This window comes from Enhydra lutris, unplaced genomic scaffold (genome assembly GCF_002288905.1).
Source record: "Enhydra lutris kenyoni isolate GAN:26980312 unplaced genomic scaffold, ASM228890v2 scaffoldscaffold9, whole genome shotgun sequence".
NCBI classification, from domain to species: Eukaryota; Metazoa; Chordata; class Mammalia; order Carnivora; family Mustelidae; genus Enhydra; species Enhydra lutris.
This window is the reverse complement of record NW_019154093.1, coordinates 53,632,757-53,654,445: the sequence shown is the minus strand read 5'-3', so window position 1 is coordinate 53,654,445 and position 21,689 is coordinate 53,632,757. Positions and strand designations below refer to the sequence as shown.

Here is a 21,689-nt window from a genome sequence, read left to right as displayed (position 1 = left end):
TATAACAGAATCAATTGATTTTCATCCTCTGCTTTATTAGTTGTGATTTAGGAGCTAGAACGGCCCTGTTTACACAGCTGGAACATGTCAGGACCTGCAGTCCATGATTGGCCGGAGGCCTCCGAGTGGCAGTCCATTCTCCGCAGAATCAATCTGAACTCGAAAACATTTCCTCTAGGACACCAGCGCATATCTACCAGCATAAAGCATTTCTGGTACAACTGAAAATGATATTCACTTGAGGTTAAGTTGCAGGTTCACCTTCCAAAAATCGGCCCTGACTTGTCATTGCTCTCAGCGTGTTCACAGTGGGAGCGGGGGGCTGCAAATGCCTCTTAACTAGACACCCCGCGCGGGCGAATGTGTTCCCCTCTGGTGCTAGTTGGGTCTCGGGCTCTGCGAGTGGGAGCTGCTGTCTGTTTAACATGCGTTCAGAGCAGTGCCAATCTAAAATGGCTGCTCAGTAATACTTTAATTGCAGTTTCACGGAAACAAATTGCTATTTAACTGCAATAAGCATTTCTGTGACTTGGCTGCACTGACAATAGGTGAGTCTTAGTAACAAAGTGACGAGTAACGTCAACTTGTAAACACTATGTCTCCCGCGTCCTCCCAAAGGGAGTCTTGGGTGCAGGAGCACCCAGCCTTGAATGCCCTGGTGAAGAGGTCTCCGGACAACCTCTTCTCAATTTAAATGCAATTATTCAGGCTACAGGGAAACTCTTCACTGGTGCCTTGATCTATAGCTCTTGGACTCACTGTGGTAGAAATATTTTATATAAATAGCAGTACACATTAGAATCTTGCTATATTGACATTTAAAGCCATTTAATTTAAGAGCTTCATTTTAGATGATTAGTTGTTTCAAATATCAGTGTTAATAAGAACAAAAGAAAGAATTTAAATACAGTTAATGGTAAGAGGATGACAATTTCACAGGCTTCCTTTTGGTGTGACCGTTTTCTCATTTTGCATTTTATAAGACACTACAGTCCGTGTTAAACTATTTCCTAATAAATCATGAAGAGCTGGAAATAGTTTCTTGTGGCAAACAATTTGGTTTGGAAAAGCTTCTTCTGGGCTCTCCTGCCTTTCGGGATGTGTAAATCTAAGTAGATAGGTAAAAAACAAAAAAACATTATGCCTTTTCAGAGGACAATCTTTTTACAAAATCGTTTCATTAGTAAGAGTGACAATTTGCATGACTGAGACATTTCTATGTTATCATACACATTTTTTTTTATCAGTTCAGCAGGGCTCAGTAACATTTGCTTTTATTTAATTGCACTTGCTTGTAGGGATTGGAGGCCATCTTGCTCTATGACGTGGTTAATATTAAATAAGTCCTTTCAAAAGAATGGAGTACATCTCACTAACATCACAAATGCAATGCATGAAAGGTGAACAAGCCGCTGGAGTTTTTTTTTTTCCTAAGCAAGGTTGGGGTTGGGGGAGGAACACAATCACCACTCACATCAGAATAAACCTGTGTGTTTTTTAGGAGCTCTCTATCCATACAGAGCATCCCCATTAGAGCTGGGTTTTATTGTCTGAAATGCCTCTGGTTTCAAGAAAGTGTTTTACCTAAAGCAAGACTACTACTTAAATATGTTCTATTGTATATTCATAGCTCCATTAGTCCTTCTCCAATTTAGCACATCAAAGAGAAGGCTTCATCACTTGCATGTGGATTACACTAACATGAGTGACATTTGTAATCTTATAGGTCTGCAACTTAAGAAATGCTTTTAGAAGCTCGTTATTAAAAATGCAGCAGTGCTTGCGGAGTCAGCCATATAATAGTTCATTTAAAGTCTTTAATGACCTGAGCCCTCCACATCACCAAATGCCACACTGTATTACTTACTAAAAGTTATTAACTAGCCCCTTTGAATTTCTGCACTATAGGGGACATGAGTGCTTATGCCAAAAAGAAGAGAGAGGATGCTTGCATTCTTATTAACACATCTCCCCCTTTCTGTCCTGAAGAGTCCACATTCCTTTAAAGTATCTTAAAGGAAAAAAAAAAAATGTAAGAACCAGAACTCTTTCCTAGAAATTCCCCAAGGATTTAACTCAAACAGATACTGTTATGTCTGTGATTTTGTTCATTTTTTTTTCCCCTTGCATTTTCTTTTCATAAAGCTCTAAAGAACTCTTCACTTTAACTCTCTACCTTTCAATTCTCCTACAGGAGGTTCATAGTTTTGAGCAACTGATTTTTTCCTCCCAGACTGGAGTCTCTGAGAGCAGAAGATCCCAAACGGAAGCTGACTGCCGGTTGAGATGAACAGGACTAGACCTCTCTATATAACTTGTTCTGAGAGGTCTACATTGGGAGCTTTTCTGGAACAAGAGAAAATAAAACAAATGCCATTTTTAGAAAGGATATTTCAAGTGGCGTTATAAACACACACCTGGTTTTCGGAACCTGTGATCGAAGATGTAGTTCAGAGTTGCTCCCGAGCCTGGCAGTGCAGCTTCTTTGGTTTTCTCCTCCTTCTAACACTGGCCCTGTCCCCCCACACCCCCAAATCCTTGACCTACACATGCTTTCCACAGGAGACCACTGCACACAACGCATGCACTGTTGGGGTTACACTGCAGCCCAGAACTAGCCACTGAATCTCTCAAGATGACTACTAAGTGAAAGCCAAATCCTACCCCAAACATATGGAAAGGCAGAGCCTGCAGAGGAGTAGAAGAGCAAAACAAAATAAACAAATCACACAGCCGACCACAGGAGTCTAGCAGCTCACCAGGAAATGGCTGCTTCACCCCGTGAAGACGCCTGTAGACATCTGAAGAGCTCTGGGTCCCTAACGACTAAAGACACTTCCCAGTATGTACAGGTATGGTTTAAAAATGCGGTTTCCTTTGAAAGCCAGAAACTTGGTGAAGAGAGAACAGGACGGTCATGTCACAGTCTTGAGCATGCTTTTCACCATACCCAAGGCTTTCCTATTGAGGAAGAAAGAATCAACGTGAAAGCTGAAGAATGGAACAAATATTTATACATAAACACAAAAGATTCACTGTGATATAGAAGTGTAATGAAGAGCTTAAGTTACCGGAATATTCTGAACTTATAAAAAGGACTCCGTTAGAAACATTGCTTTGTAGCCATGCCAAAAACGGCATGGTTAAGTAATTCGAAGAAAACCTTATTGGCCCAGAGCTAAATAAATATACACACCACCTCCCTTGACCCCTAAGATTTGAAGTGAAGTTGGTACCAAACAAAAAAACTACTGAATTTTTTCCGATACAGAGGAAAAAAGCAGTGTTTAAATCCGAACTCTAATGAGTATTTTTTCTTTTAAGTTTTTATTATTTAAATACACCATACTAGAGCAAATGTCTCTGAAAATATCACAAATAAAAGATTTTTTTCTTCATTCAGCAAATTAGAAGTAGGGGGAAATTTCTACACAGTAGCTGCTATGAGCCTGATTTTTTTTTCCAATTTTTTTTCTTTTTTTTCGTTCTTTTTTTTTTTTTTCCTTTGCCATGGAAGTAGCAACATCAGGACAAAAACACTTACATGCATACATACATTGTATTTTACAGAGATACAATAAAAGTGTTTGTGATAGAATATCACAAAAGCCACATCTCTTTCCTTTTATCTCATGTTCAGTTTTGATTGAAACACATTTCCTTACAACACTTAAATATACAAAGAGCAAATAGAATGTTGTTAAGGTAAAACACAGGGTACAAACTCTGGCCAGTGCCCTGCTAATTGTTAATGAGGGTAGAAAGCAGATTTGAATGCTTCTTTTAATTAGCTTCATTAGTCATTTCCCTCCTCCCCAGCTCCCTCCCCCCCCCAAAGATGTCCTCCGGTGGATCTTTTTTCATTTTCTCTACAGTCTCCCATTAGCCCAGGTTCATGGAGTCCTTAATGTTCATATTCAGTCATTTTAATACACCAATAAATGCGGGAAGGGCAATCAAGACTAAAGAAGGTGCAATGCACAGAGCTGGCACTGGTGGCTAGCTACAAAGGTGACTTGTCTACTGAAGACGCATGGGATCCACCTGTGATGAACGAAATCTGAGATGAAGGCACGCATTCTGCATTACTCTGACCTTTTAGCAGACCTGCAAGAAATAAAAACGGGCATCTTAGCTAAAATGCTAAATTTGAGATATTAAACTCAAACATGACTGCTTTTGTCTCCTTCTACGTTCACTAATCTTCTTTTATTAGATTACTTTCCAACTGTGACTTGATGGAGGCTTTCTACGCTACTTACTCCGGCAGCAAAGAACTAAAGCATAACGTTTTCTGCGGTTTTACTAGCAGAGAAAATGAGACAATAAATGGCCTTTCGGAAAGTTTCTGGTGGAAAGTTCTACGACGAACTGCTTTAACTCTCTTAAAAGCAAGTTTTTTTCTGAAGACAGTGAATTACATCTTGCCTAGCAGGGGTACCTTCAATGCACATTCAGAGCTGAGCGCCCCGCAAGGACGTTTTGGCTTACTATGCTCAACTGTGTGACCTCTGGCAAAGTTACTCTGGGTCTCAGTTTCCTCATCTCTAAAGTGGGGGATAATTAGGCTGTTATAAGGATTACATAATACACATAGAGCACTTTCAACAGTGCCTGGCATGTAATAAAAGCTAAACAAATACTGGCAGTGATCATTCTGATCTCCCCATATGACATCTATTCACCCATGTCCTTTTCAACCTAAAGCTATGTGTCTGAATTCATGTGTGTGTGTGTATATACACATACATACACACATATATATGGTACACATACACACATATATATACACACACACATATATATATACATACACACCCACATACATACAAATACTCAGATACTACCTTTTACTTAGTATTTCGTATCTGCTAGGTCACTTAATATTATATAAATATTGTAAATATATGAATCAAACATATGTAATATGTTAATGACTTGTGCTCAATTAAAAAACAGAGTTCAAGGGAAGTCTAACTTTCATGTCTAAGTTAGAAATGATAACCCGCACAGTCATCAAATACAATCTGTTTGCAATTACCAAAATGAAATAATATATATTAGGTTTTTATGGTTTTTAAATGACATTTTGAGCTTCCCAGGAAGTTCTCGGTTCACCCTTTCCCTAACTTACTAAAAGCCTGAAGTCTATTAGGAACTGCAACCCCCCACTTCCAAGCTAATTAAAGTGGTGGAGGCTTAATTCCCCAGAGTGGAAGCTCAGTGTGAGAAAGGTAATTTGTCTGTCCAGAACAAAGATGTGGCGGCAGCCAGCGAGCATATTTAATAAATGAGCATCAAATGTCCTCTACGATGGACACACACAGCACCAATTATGTAACTACAGGGGAACGGTGGAGTGATATGTAAACTAGAACACTTGCTAACATCTCCCCCAACCAAAGAGATGTGAGCTCATATTTTACTGAAAAGTGCCGAGAATTCTAGATGGAATAGCCACTCTTGAGTGGAAAAAAGAATTCCAGAGCAGGCAAAGACGAGGGAGGAAAAGAAATTAGCCACGATTCCTCATTGTATTTACGTTAACTTTCTAGAAGGCAATATTCTCCTGAGGATGATCCAGCCTCCTTTAAATGACACAGGCTGTAAAATTTTGTAGATTCTTGAACACCAGCGATCTGAGATTTCACTCAAGACACTCCAGGATTTATACACTCAAAAATTATTTTTTCTCAGAATATACCAAAGCCAATGATGCGGAACAACAGCTAAACCGCACATCCCAGACACTGGCAACAAATTTCAGGAGAATGAAAGTTTAAAGGGACCCCATGATGGGGACCTATACTTTCTATACAATTAGCTACCTTTAGAGAAGGGGTGTACAAACAATCACCTCATTACTTTACAGCCAGAGGACACCTGGAGATATTTTTTATCCATCACACACTAAAAACGTAACTGGTTCGGTAAATAGAAGGAAAAGGGCCAAAATCGATGTCCAATTTTCCCTACCAAAAACATGGAGACCAAGGAGAGTGAAGAAAATAATAAAGTGGGGCGGTTTGTCATTTCTTCCCATCTCATCTCCTTCAGAAAAGAAACACCGCAGGGTTTGGGGAAAATAATTGTAAAGCATTCTCGAGGTCCAAAAAAGCAGCTTACGTTCCACCAGGAAGTGTGTTTTCATTACCTCTTCCTTCCCCCTTGCCCTCTCATTAATATCTCTCTGGACCACGTTCGGCTTGCCCAAAACCTTTATTGACAAAAACCACCTTGTCAATTGACTGAGCTCATGGTGAGCGGAGCACTGAGGGAAAATATGTGAGACATTTATGCCAACGGGGAAATGTTCTTAATTAACATCACCCCCAAAACACAGCTTCTTACCAATGTCTGGCAAGAACATATCCTTAAGTTATACTTCCCTCTGTCTTTTAAGAGCTATTAATTTTTGAAGGCCACCTTCAAAAATTTTGTCTATTTTTGGCTTCCAACACTAAGGAAGGATATACCGGTTGACTCTTTCTGGTTGCCTACTACTTTCTGTGCTCCAAATGGAACATCCTCTCCCACCCTGAAAAAGGTGTGCAGAACAGTAGACTATCCGAAAGGCACAACACACGCAATCTTATAAAGCATGCAAACCAGATGTTTCTGCAGCTTTCCTCCCTGAAACCTCTCCACTACGTCATCTTGTACCCAAGGAGACAGTACTGGGAGACCCAGCGCCCATTCGGTACGTGCCCTTTGCGCTTAGTCCCAAGCGAACGTGGCTGGTGCCTGTGTGCAGTATTGCACAGTTGACTACGTTTTCCATCTTGTCTCCACATCCCTGAATCCTCATGCTGCACGGTGGTGAGCTGCGACAATCATTTCTTACACTTTGTCAAGTCAGGGAAAGAAATGGTATAAAACCAGCAACAAACCTGAAGATCTAATTTGTAAAAAACTAAGCTTTTACATGGGAAGGGATGGGGAAAAGATGAACCATTTTATTCCTAGCATCTTTTCTTGCCTTTTTGTTTTGGGTTTTTTTGCTCCCAAATGTAACTGCAAATGGCTTTGCCTCTAAATGGGAATGGTTATCTTGAAATATTTATGTTACCTATCCACTGTTCTCAACTCTGCCCTATAGATTCACTTCATTACAATTCAAATCTTACCATAAAAATCTTGAGTATTTATATGTACTGGCATTCCTTAACGAAGCTTGAAATGTCTCATTGATGGTGACTGGTTAATTTGCAATAAAAAATTAGACTTCTGTTCTTAAGATGGTAGGCTAGGTAGCTTCCTATATTAGTAAATTAAACAAAGAAAAGTGTGCCTATTTTAATAGAATTGACATTTACTTAATAAAGAAACGGAAAATACATTTAAACTCATGGCATAAATTTGAGTAAGGGAAAATGATAAAAATCAGCATTAAAATATGGCAGTATAATTTTAAATGGTTAAAAGTTTTCAAATATTAGTCATTTTCCCCCCACACGGCATTAAGAAAATGCACTGCAGAAGACAAAAGAAGCCTAATATTTTTTCCTGAGACTTTTGAAGCTTGCTAAATTCCTATTTGCAGATAAATGTTTTTTTTTTTTTTTGTGATCCTTACAACAGACATTAATGAAGTTCCTATTGTAAATCCATAAAGAATTACCAAGTGAAGTGTGCACTTTTTGTCTCAATGCAATAACTCAGTGCTGTGTGATTGCCTGGGTTAATGATGAAAAAGTCAAACACACTATCAGAGCTGATGGAAAAATCTATCACCAATCTGAAATTAAAATTCATCTGTGGTCAATAAGATTTAATATCCATGCAAGTGGCGCTGTAAAGAGTAAATGAATCAATGTCATCAATACATAATCAGTATGAAATATGATGTGAATAAAATTATGCGCACGAGTCATACATTTCACTCTTTTCTGGGCCAGTGTAGAATGAACAGTCTCTTAACTGAAGGTTGACAGTAATTGTTACAAATTAGGCACAGCAGTTATCAAAATGCACTCACTTGCATAGCTATAGGACTTATTAAGGAGATTAAAATAGATCTAAAACTATCCAGTACTGGGGTTGGGGCGGGGGCTGAACAACTGTTGATCGCCATTCTTCCTCTGAAGTGATCGCCATTCTTCCTCTGAAGTGATCTGAACAACTGTATAAAATTTCCTCACTTTTAACTCTGGTCCAAAAACTTTCCAGTTGTGGATCAAGACTGGAGATACGTAATCTTCAAAGAAGCGATTTGTGGCCCAAAGTGATTAGCCAAGACCTAGAACTTTGTCTTAGAAGTCATAACTTAATTCCAGTTTGCAAGACTATATATATATATATGCCAATCAACAAAAATGCCGTCCTCTGGAATTACAGAATGTTTGTAAAACTCTTCTCAAAATAAAAGCACAGTAAACCGGGTTTGGGAGGCAGGGGTCTAAACTGCTATGACCAATACAGAAATCATTATTTTCTTGACAAAGACATTTATTCCCTTTTTCTACCATACATACTCTAATTTGCCTCCCGCAATCACCTATTCACATCGTTACTTCTGAATTTCCAAACTGGCAAGAGGGAGAAACAGCCGGTGATATGGAAATTATATGCTTTGACTTTGCATGTGGCAATCCTCTCCTCAACGCTGGGGAAGCTACATGTAGAACTACATCAGGATCTTTTCTGAATTACAAAAGACTCACAATTTAATCAGTCCACACTACTACTTCTGAACCCTGTACGTACGCATCGTCTACATTACTTTATAAAAGGGCACCCGAAAACACAACCACCCAGGAAAACTCCCTTGAAGGCTAAACCTTCCAACTCGCCCTAATAAAGCTTATTAGCAGCTGCTAGGTATTCACCTTCTGGTCTGGCAGTAGTGGATTGCTCTGAAGTGAATTCAAATGGCCATTGATGAGAGCTGTGGGTCTATCATGTTCACAAAATAAACTGCCATTGATGTAGTGAAACCGATCTCCCGGGACCAGGCGATTCCGGCAGGTAGAGCATGTAAAACACTGAAAGGGAAAAGCAAACCCACTGAAAACAGGTACAAATTAAGTTTTTTTTTTTTTTTTTTTTTTTGGTCACAAGTTTATCAAATGTTCGTAAGCGAGTATCTGTCAAGTACGGAGCCACTTAGGGTCTGGTATTTTTCTTCCTTAGATAGGATTCCGGAAAACAGTAAAGCCTGAACGCGATCAACTGCATCAGGCTAAAAAGGGGGAAAGAAACCGGTACCGGTGAGCTTCTGTGGTGTGGGGTATATGGTGGGAAGATGGCAAGGGGGGGCGGTGACGAGTAAGGGACTAATCACAGCCAAGCTACAACTTCGGTAGATGCGTTTAGTGTCTACAGCTTGAGGAGACTGATGAGTTTAAGGAGAAATGCTTTGTCCCCAAGTAGGAAAGGGGATTCTTTTTTAAAAAGACAGGAGGAGCACATGCTACCTTAAGATGATACACATTGCCTTGGGCTCTCATGACGAGTTCGCTCGCAGGGATCGACTGTCCACAAGCACTGCAAGCACCGCTATTCCCAAATAACCTGCAACAGAGATGACAGGGGACACCAGTGAGTAACCCTGACCCAAAGAAAAAGAGAGAAGAAATCCCCCCCAGCCTCCGGCCCTCCCTTGGGAATGCAGCGGATAGGAGGCTGAATTCAGACTCGGGCCTCAAATTTTATAAGCCATTTACATAACCCGAGAAAAATCCTTTCAGGGGTCACGACTAACTTCTGCCTACCGCAGAGGAAGATGGTGCCCCGGATTTAATCAAAATATTGACTTCCACCTCCCGCAAATACAAAACCATTCTGTTCTCCACACATTTTATCAGATTACTGGGTTCATCATAAAAAAAGAAAGATACAATTCATGACTGGAGTTTAAATGCATTGTGTCCTTGAAATTATATGAAGAACTCTTTTGTACTTTAATCATATCTTGAGATATGAGTCATCAAAAGGGTTAAGAGGATTTGATTGTATATCTAAGAAGACATCATGCTCAGTGTATTGCAACTCCCGTAAACCTCCATCAGTGCAGACTTTCCATTAGAAACTCTCTGCTATCCAGGTTGATATATAATGTGTATGGGTTAACCTTTTCAATCATGGTGTCAACACTTAAGATTTGCCTCTGCTCATCTCTTTCATCCTAACCTTCTCTCTCTCTTGATAATGAAATGCTTGCTCCAACTTCCCTCTATCTGCTCCTGAGTCCACAATTTAGATTACTTCATCTCTGCTAGCAACAAACTGAATGAAATTTCGATTTGAGCAGAAAGTAATTTACCGGGATCTGGACCCATTTGTCATCATATCTCTCTGGGTGTTTGCTGTATCACTGCAGTTTTCCTATGCAATCAAATGAGACCACAACATCTGCCATAGGGGGAGGAGGGGGGGAAAGGAGAAGGCTGCAGAGGAGGGGAAAGCTCAAGGAAGTGTGGTGTGCTGAAGAAAAAGATATACATAATTCCTAATACCCTTCCACGGCACAACAAAATATTTTAATGAATACCGAACTTTGGCTTTTATGGAGTCTATAGACTCAAGCTGGGAAGCTTTATTTGCTTTTGGGCTTCCCTTTTTAATATCCACAAATATTTATTAAACAGGCCAAAATGATTTCACATTGAAAGGTGATATTGGAACAAGTCAGCAGGGTCAGAGAAGCACTTTTCCACAATGAAAAACAAAGTAATAGGACTTACAAATTAACATATTAGTGTCATAATAAATATTAATATTTGCATTTCCTCCTTGTCCAAATAAAGTCGTAAAATGCAGTTGATGTCAAACAAGGAGACATGTTCCTATAGAACACCCCGTAATCTGAATGATTGCGGCATCCCTCTATATAAAAATAATTGCTTTGTGTTTTCAGAATCTGGCCTTGCAGAAGAGGCTTGTCATGTTCAAACTACTAATTTGCTGTCGCCACTTTATTGAAAATAGCCTGTAAGTTGTTATTAAATGTATCGACTGAACGACAGGGAGAGTAGTAAAACTGCCCCTTAAGATGGCTTTTAATAGGAAGCCCGAGAAACAAATTTTGCAGCAGCATCGATTTGAAGAGTTCAATCAAAACTCCATTTCAAAACTAATTAGTCTGAGATCCACGACACATTGACACGTTCTTGCAGAATCAGAACAGTTACGGAGAGAAAGCTGAAATAATACACTGCCAGGACCTCTAGCCGCAGGACCACACCATGTGGGAGCTCGGGGCCGCTGGCCCGCCATCTCCTCCTAATGCTGGACCACTTCAGGAACACTGATGGGGGACCTCCTGGTGTCTCCTCTCTGGGGCACCTTTCCAGTGTGGGTTGTCACTGCTGCCTTGCGGGGGGTTGGGGGGGGTTCTCAGAAGGGCAGGACACTGCTGGAGAATTAGGACGGCCATGGGCAAAGAGCTTATAGTCAACAGCAGGGCTCTTCCAATCCCCAAGAGGAGTACCAAATTCAAACAATGGGAGTAAAAATAAAGTTAAAAACATGTCGATGTGGCTGAACACATGCTGAGGATAAAGGTAGGGAGGGTGTAGATAATGGGGATGGGGAACAGAATCCTACTAGAGGTAAGGACCAAATATCCTCTAACAGCAACCCAGAAGTATTTTAATGGATCCGAGTCTGTAATTATGGCTGCCACTACCAACAGGTACACTGTGACACTCTGTCTCAAAAAATACCCTTTCACAGTACCGATCTGATTACCCAGCCTAAGTGTTCATTTATTTAACAATTCACCCTGAGTAAAGTCAGTTGTATGTCTTCAGCATCTGAGTGTATTTTAATAATCAGGGCAGGCATATATAATCCAAAAGCTTTTCATACATCCTGTTTTCTCCAGTGCCACTTTTATAACCTTTCAGGGAACAATCAGCCACAAAATCGTGGGATTCCTAAAGTGTCAGAAATTATAGTCACAAAGTTTGAAAATGACCACGATCTACCCCGGACTGAAGTGCTATTGAACAACATTATTAATGGGGTTTAAGATCTTTCCACATCTACAGCTTTCAGGCTGCCTCAGAGCAGGAACAACTTACATGTCTATACACATTTTAATCCCCTTTTACCACAGATGTGAAGGTTACCATTAGAATTCCACCCTTTTTCTGAAAAGTTGTTTTTTCGTTCTTTCTTTTCTTTTCTTTTTTTTTAAACAACGTTTCTGTGCGCTGGAGAGTTAATTATCTAACCAGGGGGACTGTCCAGGACAGTGTTTGATTTAAAAGGCTCGAGGCTTTAGGTGCTCAATTAAGTAGCTATCGGTCTCAGACTGGACTATAATGGGCTCTTTTCTCTTTAACTCAAGCAACGGGGAGATATACCCCAGGTCAGGCTAATTAAAGCCAGGGGAGTCTTTAATTGTGATGACAGAATCGGTTTCAGTTTCCTTTCTTTGGGTCCTCAGTCCAAGAAGGTCGTTAATATTTCAGCATTTGGGCAATGCAATCAATCACAAACATCAAGAGGTTCCTTATATGGGGAAAAGGGAAAAGAAGGGAAGAAATCCCACCAAACCCCTGCACTCTAAAGGTGCTTTGCTCCTGTATGAAAAACACCATATAGTTTTATAGTACTGGTCTCGCAAGCTCCGCTCCAACTCTCCTTGCTGACATAAAGAGATGGACAGCAAGTCATATTTTTAGTTTAGTAATAATGCTTAGCATCTTTTAGTAACTTCAATGACCAATAGGTGGGCTTATTTTCAAATGCATTATTACTTCAAGCCAAATACGCACGATATGGTGCACTACCTAACTGTTTTCTAAACTGCTTTTAGGCAAGGAGAGGTACGTTTCTAAAAGTATGGCTGAAAGGTATACATCTGTACCTGCAAGTAAATATCAGCATCCTATCTGAGGAGAAAAATGCACATCCACAGCTACTGATCCAGAAGCAATTGGTTTTCCAGCAGGTTCCTATATTTAATCTAAATTCTGCACCAGTTATATTAAATGTAACAAAGAAATTCAACCCAGAAATTATGCCTGGAGCCAAGTCCATTAAAGGTACTTCGGAATAACTAGAGACCAAGCACCTTAAAAGCACCAGAAGCTATTGATACTTAAGAGGGGGCTGTGAATAATCGCAATGGCTGCGTTAGAGAGGGGAGGGAGAAAAAAAAAAAATCAGCCAAATTACGCTTGGTTAATTCAGAGTAACAGATCTGCCCCCAAATGAATTGGAGGCCTTGAATTAATTCTGTTATGACAAATCAAGATAAACGTTCCCCCTAAATTGCATGCGATTTAATTAATTTTTGAGATCCTGGGTTTTTTTTTTTTTTTTCCTAGCTAATAGTTCACATGCTCCTGTGCTGTCATTGTGCTTGAGTGGGCAGACTTCAAAGTGATATTAAATAACCAACTATTAGATTTACCTAGCACGTCCTATTGGAAAAGTGCCATTTAATTACCTAGCCTGTTCAATTAAAGGGACAGCATTCTCTGAATATAGCAGCTTGCTGTTGATTACCAGGGAAATGAACTCGCTGTCTGGCGGCGCCTCCGTTCCTAACGCTACCCCCTCCCCAAACACACCCTCCACCACCAACCACCACTGGTCCCCCCCGCCCGGGACCCCCCACCCCCGGCCGCGCGGCGCTTACTGCGGCTGCGGGCGCCACGTGAACGCCCGAGCGGAGCCCGGGGAAAGAAAAGAGCGAAGGCTCGCGCGGCTCCCGCCCTGCGCTCGCCCCCTCGCGGGCCCGAGGCCGCGGGCCGGTAGGACGCCTCGAACGCGGCCTCGGGCGGCGCCGTCCCGGCCCTCCTCCGGCCGGGGCCCAAGCAGGAGAGAACTTGGGGAGGACAGCCACCCGGGCTTCCGGTGCGCTTCCTCGCCCTCCCCGGACCTGGGGCCCCACCCGTCGGTCTCCGAACTTCCTCCTCTCGCAACACTTTCCGCGCCAGTCTTTGGGCCAGAGATGGGGGTGGAGGAAGAAGGGTTCGAGGAAAAGAGAAACGGAGTTTCGAAAGCTACTTGGTGGCGCTTGGATAGAGCTGGGGGGCGGAGGGGTGTCGGAAGCTGGGGGTAGGGGGAGAGGGGACAGTTGCAAGGTTCGCCGACTTTTGGAGCGGGGGTGGGCAGGCGTTGGCCCCTTTAAGATCCACCCTCCCTCTTCCCCTCTACAGCACCCCCCCCCCTCAGTCTTTCCCTCCCTCTCTTAGAGGCCAATTTTGTTAATTAAATGTTTTGTTTGCGACGCAGCTCTCATTCATTGCGGACACGTCATTCGGAGCAGATCTAAGCCAGAGACCAGATCTCATTAGATAAAGCCCATCAGAACTAAGAAAATGGAGGAGCCACTAATTAAAGCTTTTAATTGTGCGGATTCGCTGCGGCAAGGCAGCCGCTTTATCTGAAATCTTGGAAGGAGAGGAGGCAGAGGACCACTTCTGCCCAATCGACACTGGGTCACGCAGGGGGAAGGGACTAGGTTAAAGCAGTACCCCCACACACACCACCACCACCTCCGGGCCCTGCTTTCCCCGCAGCTTTAGCCATATCTTGGTAGTTTCAAAAGATCACGCCTCAAAGGCAGTTTAAACCCCCTTAATAGATCGCTCTGTGGTCACAATCGAGTGGAGGAGCCCGAGGATCCCCTTCACCTGGTGTCTGGCAAGCGGATTACTCCGCTCTAAGGTGGCCAACCTTGCAGAATTCAAAGCTCCTCCAACAAGTGGACTGGGGAGGGAGTAGCTGAGAGGAAAAGGACCACGCGCCTCCTCACCTTCTGGCATCTTGATGGGCAGAGGGAGGGAACTCTGAAGAAGACTTCAGAGATTCCTCAGCCTGGGGATGGGGTTGGGGGGAGAGGGGCTCAGCAGCGGAAGAGCCCTGAGAAGAGTGGGAGGCCATGGTCAATTTGGTACTGAGCTAGAACTCCTCTCTCCCGGGAGAGATCTAAGGTTCTCAGGATAGCATCTAGTTCAAGAGCAAGCCTGGCTCCAGTTTTCAAAATCAGAGGGAAAAAGAAAGTGAGAATACGGACCCAATTAATTAAGGCGCGGGGCTGGGCGCACATCCTCCATTGCTCCATTAAGCCAGCTGAAAACACCAAATGGGCATTTATATTTGGTCCCAAGAACAGGGAAAGGAGGCGATTCCCAGAAAGCCACTTGCCTAAACTTGTCTTGAGGGAATGCAAGTGGACCCATCTTCTTTTTAATTAGTGGTAATCAGAAGCGAAGGCTTTCTGAATGCACTTGGAGACGAGGTGAATGTACTATTCACCGCATCTGAACAGCACTGTCAATTTTTGCACTTTAAGCTACCCCGCCTTCTTACCAGTTTTGCTCTCTATTTAATTGCAATACTGTCAAAGCTCATGGCATTGCTTGGAAGGAGAACCAGAAAGCATTACACCCATGCTCCTGCTGATTTTCCAACATTTACTTCTAAAAGAACACTTAGTGAAATTAATGCTGCCATCTTAATTTAAAAATAAAAGCCCTCTCCTTTCCTATATTTCTTTTACTTGGCTGATTGAGGATGCCAGTAGAGTGGACACAGGTTGCATTACTGGAATAACCAAATATCATTTTACTCCATCATTTTAGATTAATGATATTACTGGGGTAAACATACACAGCTCAGAACTGTACTGGGATATTTTGCACTTTTAGATGCAGAGTTGAGGGAACAACAATGGAACTAAACTTTGTACAAAATACCTCAGCCATTGATTCACCCACTTGAAAAGAGCAACATTTTCTACTAATATTCTATAAATAAAACGGTTTAGGACAGAAATTTAACTAGAATGCAATTCTTAATAAAAGTGAGTGGTTCTCTAGTATCAGCGGTTCTCTCATATCAACAGTGTGCGTGTGGGTTTTTTGTTGTTTTTTTTTTTTTTTTTAATTACTGGATGTTGAAACAGAACACCTCCTAGAAGCATTCATGTGCATCAGTCTATCAAACCATTTACTCAAATTAAATGTGTAATCCTTCAAATGCCTCCTTTCAAATTAATGAGTTTAAGTAGCTTGAGTTCACCTGAAAAGATCCTATAGGCACCTGACCTCCTGAATTCTTTCCATTAATTGCACTGAAACTTGTTGGAAAAGACTGCTTACAGGGGCATATGAATGTTCCTATACATTGCTTTAAAATGCAAGATTAGTATAATTCTATAGCCTCTTTTCCTAAATCTTTATTGGGGATCCCGGGGGTAGGGATACAAACAACAACAACTAAACCCCAAAATCTGAACTCTCCTCAACTGAAAAACCTGCAAACTCTACATCACAAACCACACACTAACACTGAGCATTACAAGCCTCCAAGTAACAGCATACAAAGAAAAACACTACCACTAAGGGTTTTTTGTTTTGTTGCGGGGTGGGGAGAGAAAGGGGGAGTTTACTATGAGAAGAATTACAAGTTTTTAAACTGATGGGTAATCAGCATTTTTCACAAGGAGCACGAAGAATGAGTCACAGTTTTCCACTCAAAAAACTTTAAAAGTGCTTATGTAAATATAATTAGCCATCACCAAAGGCAAATCATTTCTCACTAACTACACTCATTCCTAAGGCCATCTTTTGTCTCTTGAGTTTCTATGTAGGTCCCTACCCTTCTTTAAGGTAGCAGCCTAACTCCCACTTTTTAGCTGAGGGTCCTGTTGGGGTAGACCCCTTAAAATTTTGGTCAGTAGAGCGCCCAACCTTGGCCCACCTAACGGCCCAGTCCCATCAGATGGATAGAGTTTTTACTTAGACATGGCTTCTGCGGTGAATTTACTATTAAAAATTGAGAGATCAACACATGCTTCTCGAACCCCTTAAATCGGACCAACCAGGTTTTCGAGGGGAAGGTTACAACGTATCCTCAGAGGTTCCCTGTTCCTTTCCTTAAAATCTTTGGTAACCTTTGGCCTTGCCATTGCTCCGCTCACCCATTTCAAGGAAAGCAGCCAAGTCTTACCTAATGTAGTCATTTCTGCAAAGGATCATGCCGCTCTTGGTGTAACAGGACGTGCCGATGTCGCCCAGCTGCGCCTGGCAGCAGGAGCACTTGAGGCACCGGCTGTGCCAGTAGCTGTCCATGGCATAGAGCAGAAAGCGGTCCGCAATCTTGCCTCCGCAGCCTGCGCATCGCTTCCAGGAGAGGGAGCCGGCCGTCACGGGGGGCGGCTGTGAGCTGCTGCCCGGATTCACCATGGTCTGCACAGGGCGGGAAGGGGACAGGGAGAGAAAGACAAAACAGGGGCGATGCAAAAGTTAGTAGCAATCGCCGCGCGCGAGCGAAGCCGTGCTCCCCCCACCCCACCCCCCAGAGCTGCTGGAAGGAAGCAGCAGGGCCACGGCGCGCAGGAGGGTGAGGGGGAGAGGGAAGGAGGGAGGAGAGCCGGCAGCAGCCGCCTGTTTACTTTTCTCAAGCTTTGTTCTGGGGCCACGAGCTCCTCTCAACTTTCCAGCGCTCGCCGCCGCTGACAATTTCAGCTCGGGTACTGTCAAAACTCCGAGAGCGAGGCTCGGCGGCGCGCTCCACCCCTCGCGGCGCCTCCTCCCAGCCCCCGCCTCCGCCCACTGCCCCCTCCTCCCTCCTTCGCCGCCCGCCTCCAGCAAATGAGGGTCAAACCCACCCACCGCCGCGCCCGGCCCCTCCCCGGCCCCCGCCGAGCCCCGAGAGCTAGCCGAGGGGAGCGGGGAGGCGGCCCCCGCCGGAGCCACGTTCCCTCCCGAGCTCTGCCCTGGGAAGTGCAGCTGCAGTTCACAAGTTGGAAATAGTTCGGTTTTCTAAAAGGGAGGGAGGGAGGAACCGGCAGAGGGGCAAGGGAGAGCGTGGTGGTGGGAGGGGAGTCTAGGGGACGCGAGGGAGGGGGTGCGGTGTGTAAAGTTGCGAAACTGGTTTTTCGTATTTTAAACAGCACCTTTCACATGCCATTGTGGTGACCGCCATCTCCCATTATTGTTCTAAATCTCATTTCATTTTGAAGATCAATGAGTGTTTTCTCTGGGTTTTCAGGACACAGGCAAGAATAATAGATCATTGAACTTTAGGATGCCTGTTAACTTCCTATACAAACACTCTCCACTTTGGTCTCACTAATCTGCCCTTGATCAGCAATTTAAATGCTAAAGCTTTGTTCCTCCGAAGGGGGAGGGGGGTTACAGATAATATGCGAGAAGGCACTATTAAAGGATGTACAAGTTATATTCGAACCAGTCCTGCTGTCACCAAAAACTGCTTCTAAAAATTCCCCACTCTTTCTAATGAATGTCACGAGAAGCAACTGGGGTATAATATAGGAATCAATTTATAAAGCTTAGCCTAAACCGATTAATTTGTTGCCTCCAATCCTGAGTCCAATAAAGTCCTAGTGTTCCTCCAGTCACTTATTCTATAAAAAGATCAAGTTATTTACTGCCAATTAAGCAGCCTGTTTTGTCTTTGTCCTCTGTAAGCCGAGAGTGTAGGCTCCCCCCGAGGCTCCCGGCTATCTGCTCAAGACATTCAGCTGATACCTCAGAAGGGAGAGGGCGAACTTTGCCTGTCCCCGGCCCAACTTGGCTGCTGCAAAAAAACCAGGGGAAGGGAACGAAACAAGGACTCGGGTTCCTTAAATAGGCCGGTTTTAAACACATTTCCTCCGAAAGAGTCCCGGAACGTGTGTTCAGTGACCGCACAATAAACCAGAATAAGAACTGCACCAATTAAGCTGTAACAAAACCCTGAGACTTTGGAAACAGGACCACTCTAAAACCCATTAGCATTGCATTTATCCGAATGCATCATACCTTTATGTAAATTGATTTATCTGATGCATTTACTCGAGGAATTGCTTTTTGTTACAATTTCAGCCCTAACCCAAATGAATCTGCATTTCCTGCCCGAGGTCTTTAAACTGTTTCCCCCCAACGTTTTAATCGCTCCGAATTCCTTTTTAAAAGGGGAGAGGGAGGGAGGAGATTCCAAGCTCTTCCCCGCCCCCATCTTTGGTGAGAGGTAAATATATATGTATATTTTTTTGAAAAGGAAACATTACACTGAGAAAAGCATCCAGTAACCCCATTAGCTAAAGCTCTTAAGGACAAGCAATACCTTAATGCTGATTAAATCTAAAAGAGATGAATCAAGAGGACTGACCAGAAACTGACTCCCCTGATAACTAAGGACGGGCCCTCATCAAGTTTCATTTAGAGTTGGAAAAAAAAGAAAGCTTTTAAGTTAAATAGGCTTATACTCTAGTAATTACATAGCCAAGCAATTTAGGTCCTGGGATAGTCAGTGAAATAGAAAGCAGAACTGGCAGCTAGAGGCAAAATCTGCCCCTCTTTAACAACGTCTCTGGTGTTTTTTAATGGAGACCAGGGGAGGGACAAACGTAGCGCTGGCAATTTGTAGTACAAAAATGGATGCTTAATTCATGTCTTGATTTTAATTAGGTGATTCACCGGATTTCTCCTGGATTGGAACAAAAGACTTATAAGCCAAGAGGAATTTTTGAAAAGAACCAGCAATACTGAATCCTGCTCACTTAGATCCTTTCTGCCACTGTTTCAAAAATAGTGTTTACTGGGGGGTGGGGGGGTCGTGACTATTTCCCCCACACTACTTCTCATACTTCAACCCTCATTTAAGCACCTCCTGCCTCTCCCTTAGGAACTGAAAATATCCCCACCCCCAGCCAAGGCCCCCACCAGCCCCGTCTCCAAGAAGAACCCTTTTGTAAGCAGGAACCGCTACAAAGCTGGCTGCCCGGGGCTGGCTGCCCTCCGTGCAAGCTCGCAGGCCGGCCTCGGTAGTTTCAGACTCGCGCATTAATCTAAGCCGACGTATTGTTTACTTGCAATTTGGGACGGTCAAGGGAAGGAAGCCAAAGAAAACAGCCCTGGCCCAAATCGGCCCCCTCCTCCCTCTCCCCCCTCCTTGCCCGCGGCTCCCCGACCGTCCCCTTACCTGCTTTTCCCCTATATTGCAATATTGCGAGAGGCGGCGGCGGCGAAAAGCGAGCGAAGCCGCTCGGCTTCCAAGGAAGGGGCGCCTTGGCTGGCGGAGCTGGAGGGAGAGGGGGATGTTCTCGCAGAAGCAGGAAAGGGGAGGAGGGGGCTAAGGGCTGCTTTTTTTTTTCTTTCTTTCTTTTTTTTTTTTTTTTTTTTTTTTTTTTTTTTTTAACGCGTTGCTCTGAGGCTGGGTTGGGGGGCCCCGCGTAAGTGGCAGGCGGCCGAGAGCAGGAGTGTCAGTCTCAGTCCTCGGCGTTCTCCTCCGCCTCCGGCTCCGCGCGAGCAGCTGCAGGAGCCCTCGGCCCGCGCGGCGCGGCTTCAGGCGCGGCGCAGCGGCAGCAACTGCTGCAATCGCTGCTGCAAGTTTGGCAATGTGGCTTCACTTTGTATATTCCCCCGCCCCCGCGCCTCCCGCTCCTCCTCCTCCTCCTCCACCGCCTTCCTCCCTCCCGCGCGCTCGCTCGCTCGCTCGCTCGGGGCTGGCGGTGGCGGTCGCTCGGCCGAGCTTCCTGCCCCTCCGGCCGGGGAGCAGCCGCAGAAACAACAGCCCCGGAGCGGCGGCGGCCGGTGCGGAGGCCGGGAGGCGGACGCAGCCGGAGCCAGGGAGCTGCGGCCGGCCAGGGCCCGGCGCGCTGGAGCCTGCGCCGCTCCCCGGAGCTGCCGCCGGGGCTGCTGCTGCGGCTGCCGCTGCCCGGCTCGGAGGAGGAGGCGGCGGCGCTGGCCTCTAGCCGGCTCGCTCGCTCCCTCCGCGGCGCTTACACATGTGTTACTGACAGAGCAAAATCCCAACTACTCCCCGGCTCTGCCGCCGACGTCAGCGACCCTCAGCCACTGGGCGGCCGGATTGTTCAGGCGGAATAATAAAACCTGCCAATCCGGGGAAGGACAAAGGGATGACTGAAACGAGACTCTGGGGGCGGGGGAGACAGGGAGGCGGCGGAGCGGGCCGGGGAACGGGAAGGGAAGGGCCGGAATCAGGTGGGGAGAAGGAACCTGGGCGTCGGGGACCCCGGCGCGGCCCGGGCTCGCGAGCCGAGCGCGGGGTGCCGCCGCTGCCCCCCCAGCTCGCGGGAGACCCTGGGGATCCGCCCCCTCCCGCCCCTAGGGGCTTGCCCTCCCCTAGCGCCGATGCGAGCCCCAGAGGAAACTTAACTTCAGGTCTTTCTCAGAAATGGGTCTCTTCCTGTTTGGGAAGAAAAGTCTTCCCGAAATCTTAGGGTGGATTTCACACGCACGCAGAAGAGGTTCTGTTTTTGTTTTTTAATGCACGGTGTTCGAGATTAATGAGCCTTAGTGGAAGTTCAGTTAACAAGGGGAAGACAGAACAGTAGTTCTTAAATACTGTCCACTGAGCCCTCCTCTCCCCATGAGCCCGAGTACAAACCAAGAGCCTTGTAGGCATTTCGTGGATATTTGTCAATTGTTGGTGATAGACTTTGGAAGGTAAGGGAAACTTCAGGGAGGAAGTGTTGCCCTCTCTCTATCCGCTCCACTGTGGAAAATGAGGCCTAATTTCCCATAGCCCGGAAAGCAAGAGAAGTAATTGCAACGTTCTCAATCTCGCAGCCTCTGGGGAGTAAGAAAGGTCACGTCTAGTATAAATTTAACTGTCGAGGAATGCTTTTAGGGTGCTAGCCTGAGTCTCTTTCCAGGGCCCAAGCTCAGCCTAGATGCTTGACTACCTCGTCATTCAACTTTACCTACTCTGCCAAATAGGTTTAATAAATCTCTGATCTGAGGCTAATATTAGGT

General features: G+C 44.5%; 1 protein-coding gene across 3 annotated transcripts; it reads right to left on the bottom strand.

Annotated features, from left to right (window-relative positions):
* Positions 1–3,308: 3,308 nt before the first annotated feature.
* Positions 3,309–20,065, bottom strand: LOC111142982 (LIM domain only 4). Of its 3 annotated transcripts, none has more exons than XM_022496354.1 (5): positions 19,894–20,065; positions 16,915–17,153; positions 9,417–9,513; positions 8,829–8,984; positions 3,309–4,107 (listed from the first exon to the last, which is right to left on the bottom strand). In XM_022496354.1, exons 2-5 carry the CDS (start codon positions 17,148–17,150, stop codon positions 4,099–4,101), a joined length of 498 nt encoding a protein of 165 aa, XP_022352062.1. In that variant the 5' UTR covers positions 17,151–17,153; positions 19,894–20,065; the 3' UTR covers positions 3,309–4,098. The 3 variants fall into 3 exon arrangements, with proteins under 3 accessions (XP_022352062.1, XP_022352065.1, XP_022352064.1); XM_022496357.1 differs by lacking the exon at positions 19,894–20,065 and adding an exon at positions 17,576–17,655; XM_022496356.1 differs by lacking the exon at positions 19,894–20,065 and adding an exon at positions 17,360–17,537.
* Between the last annotated feature and the right edge of the window lie 1,624 nt (positions 20,066–21,689).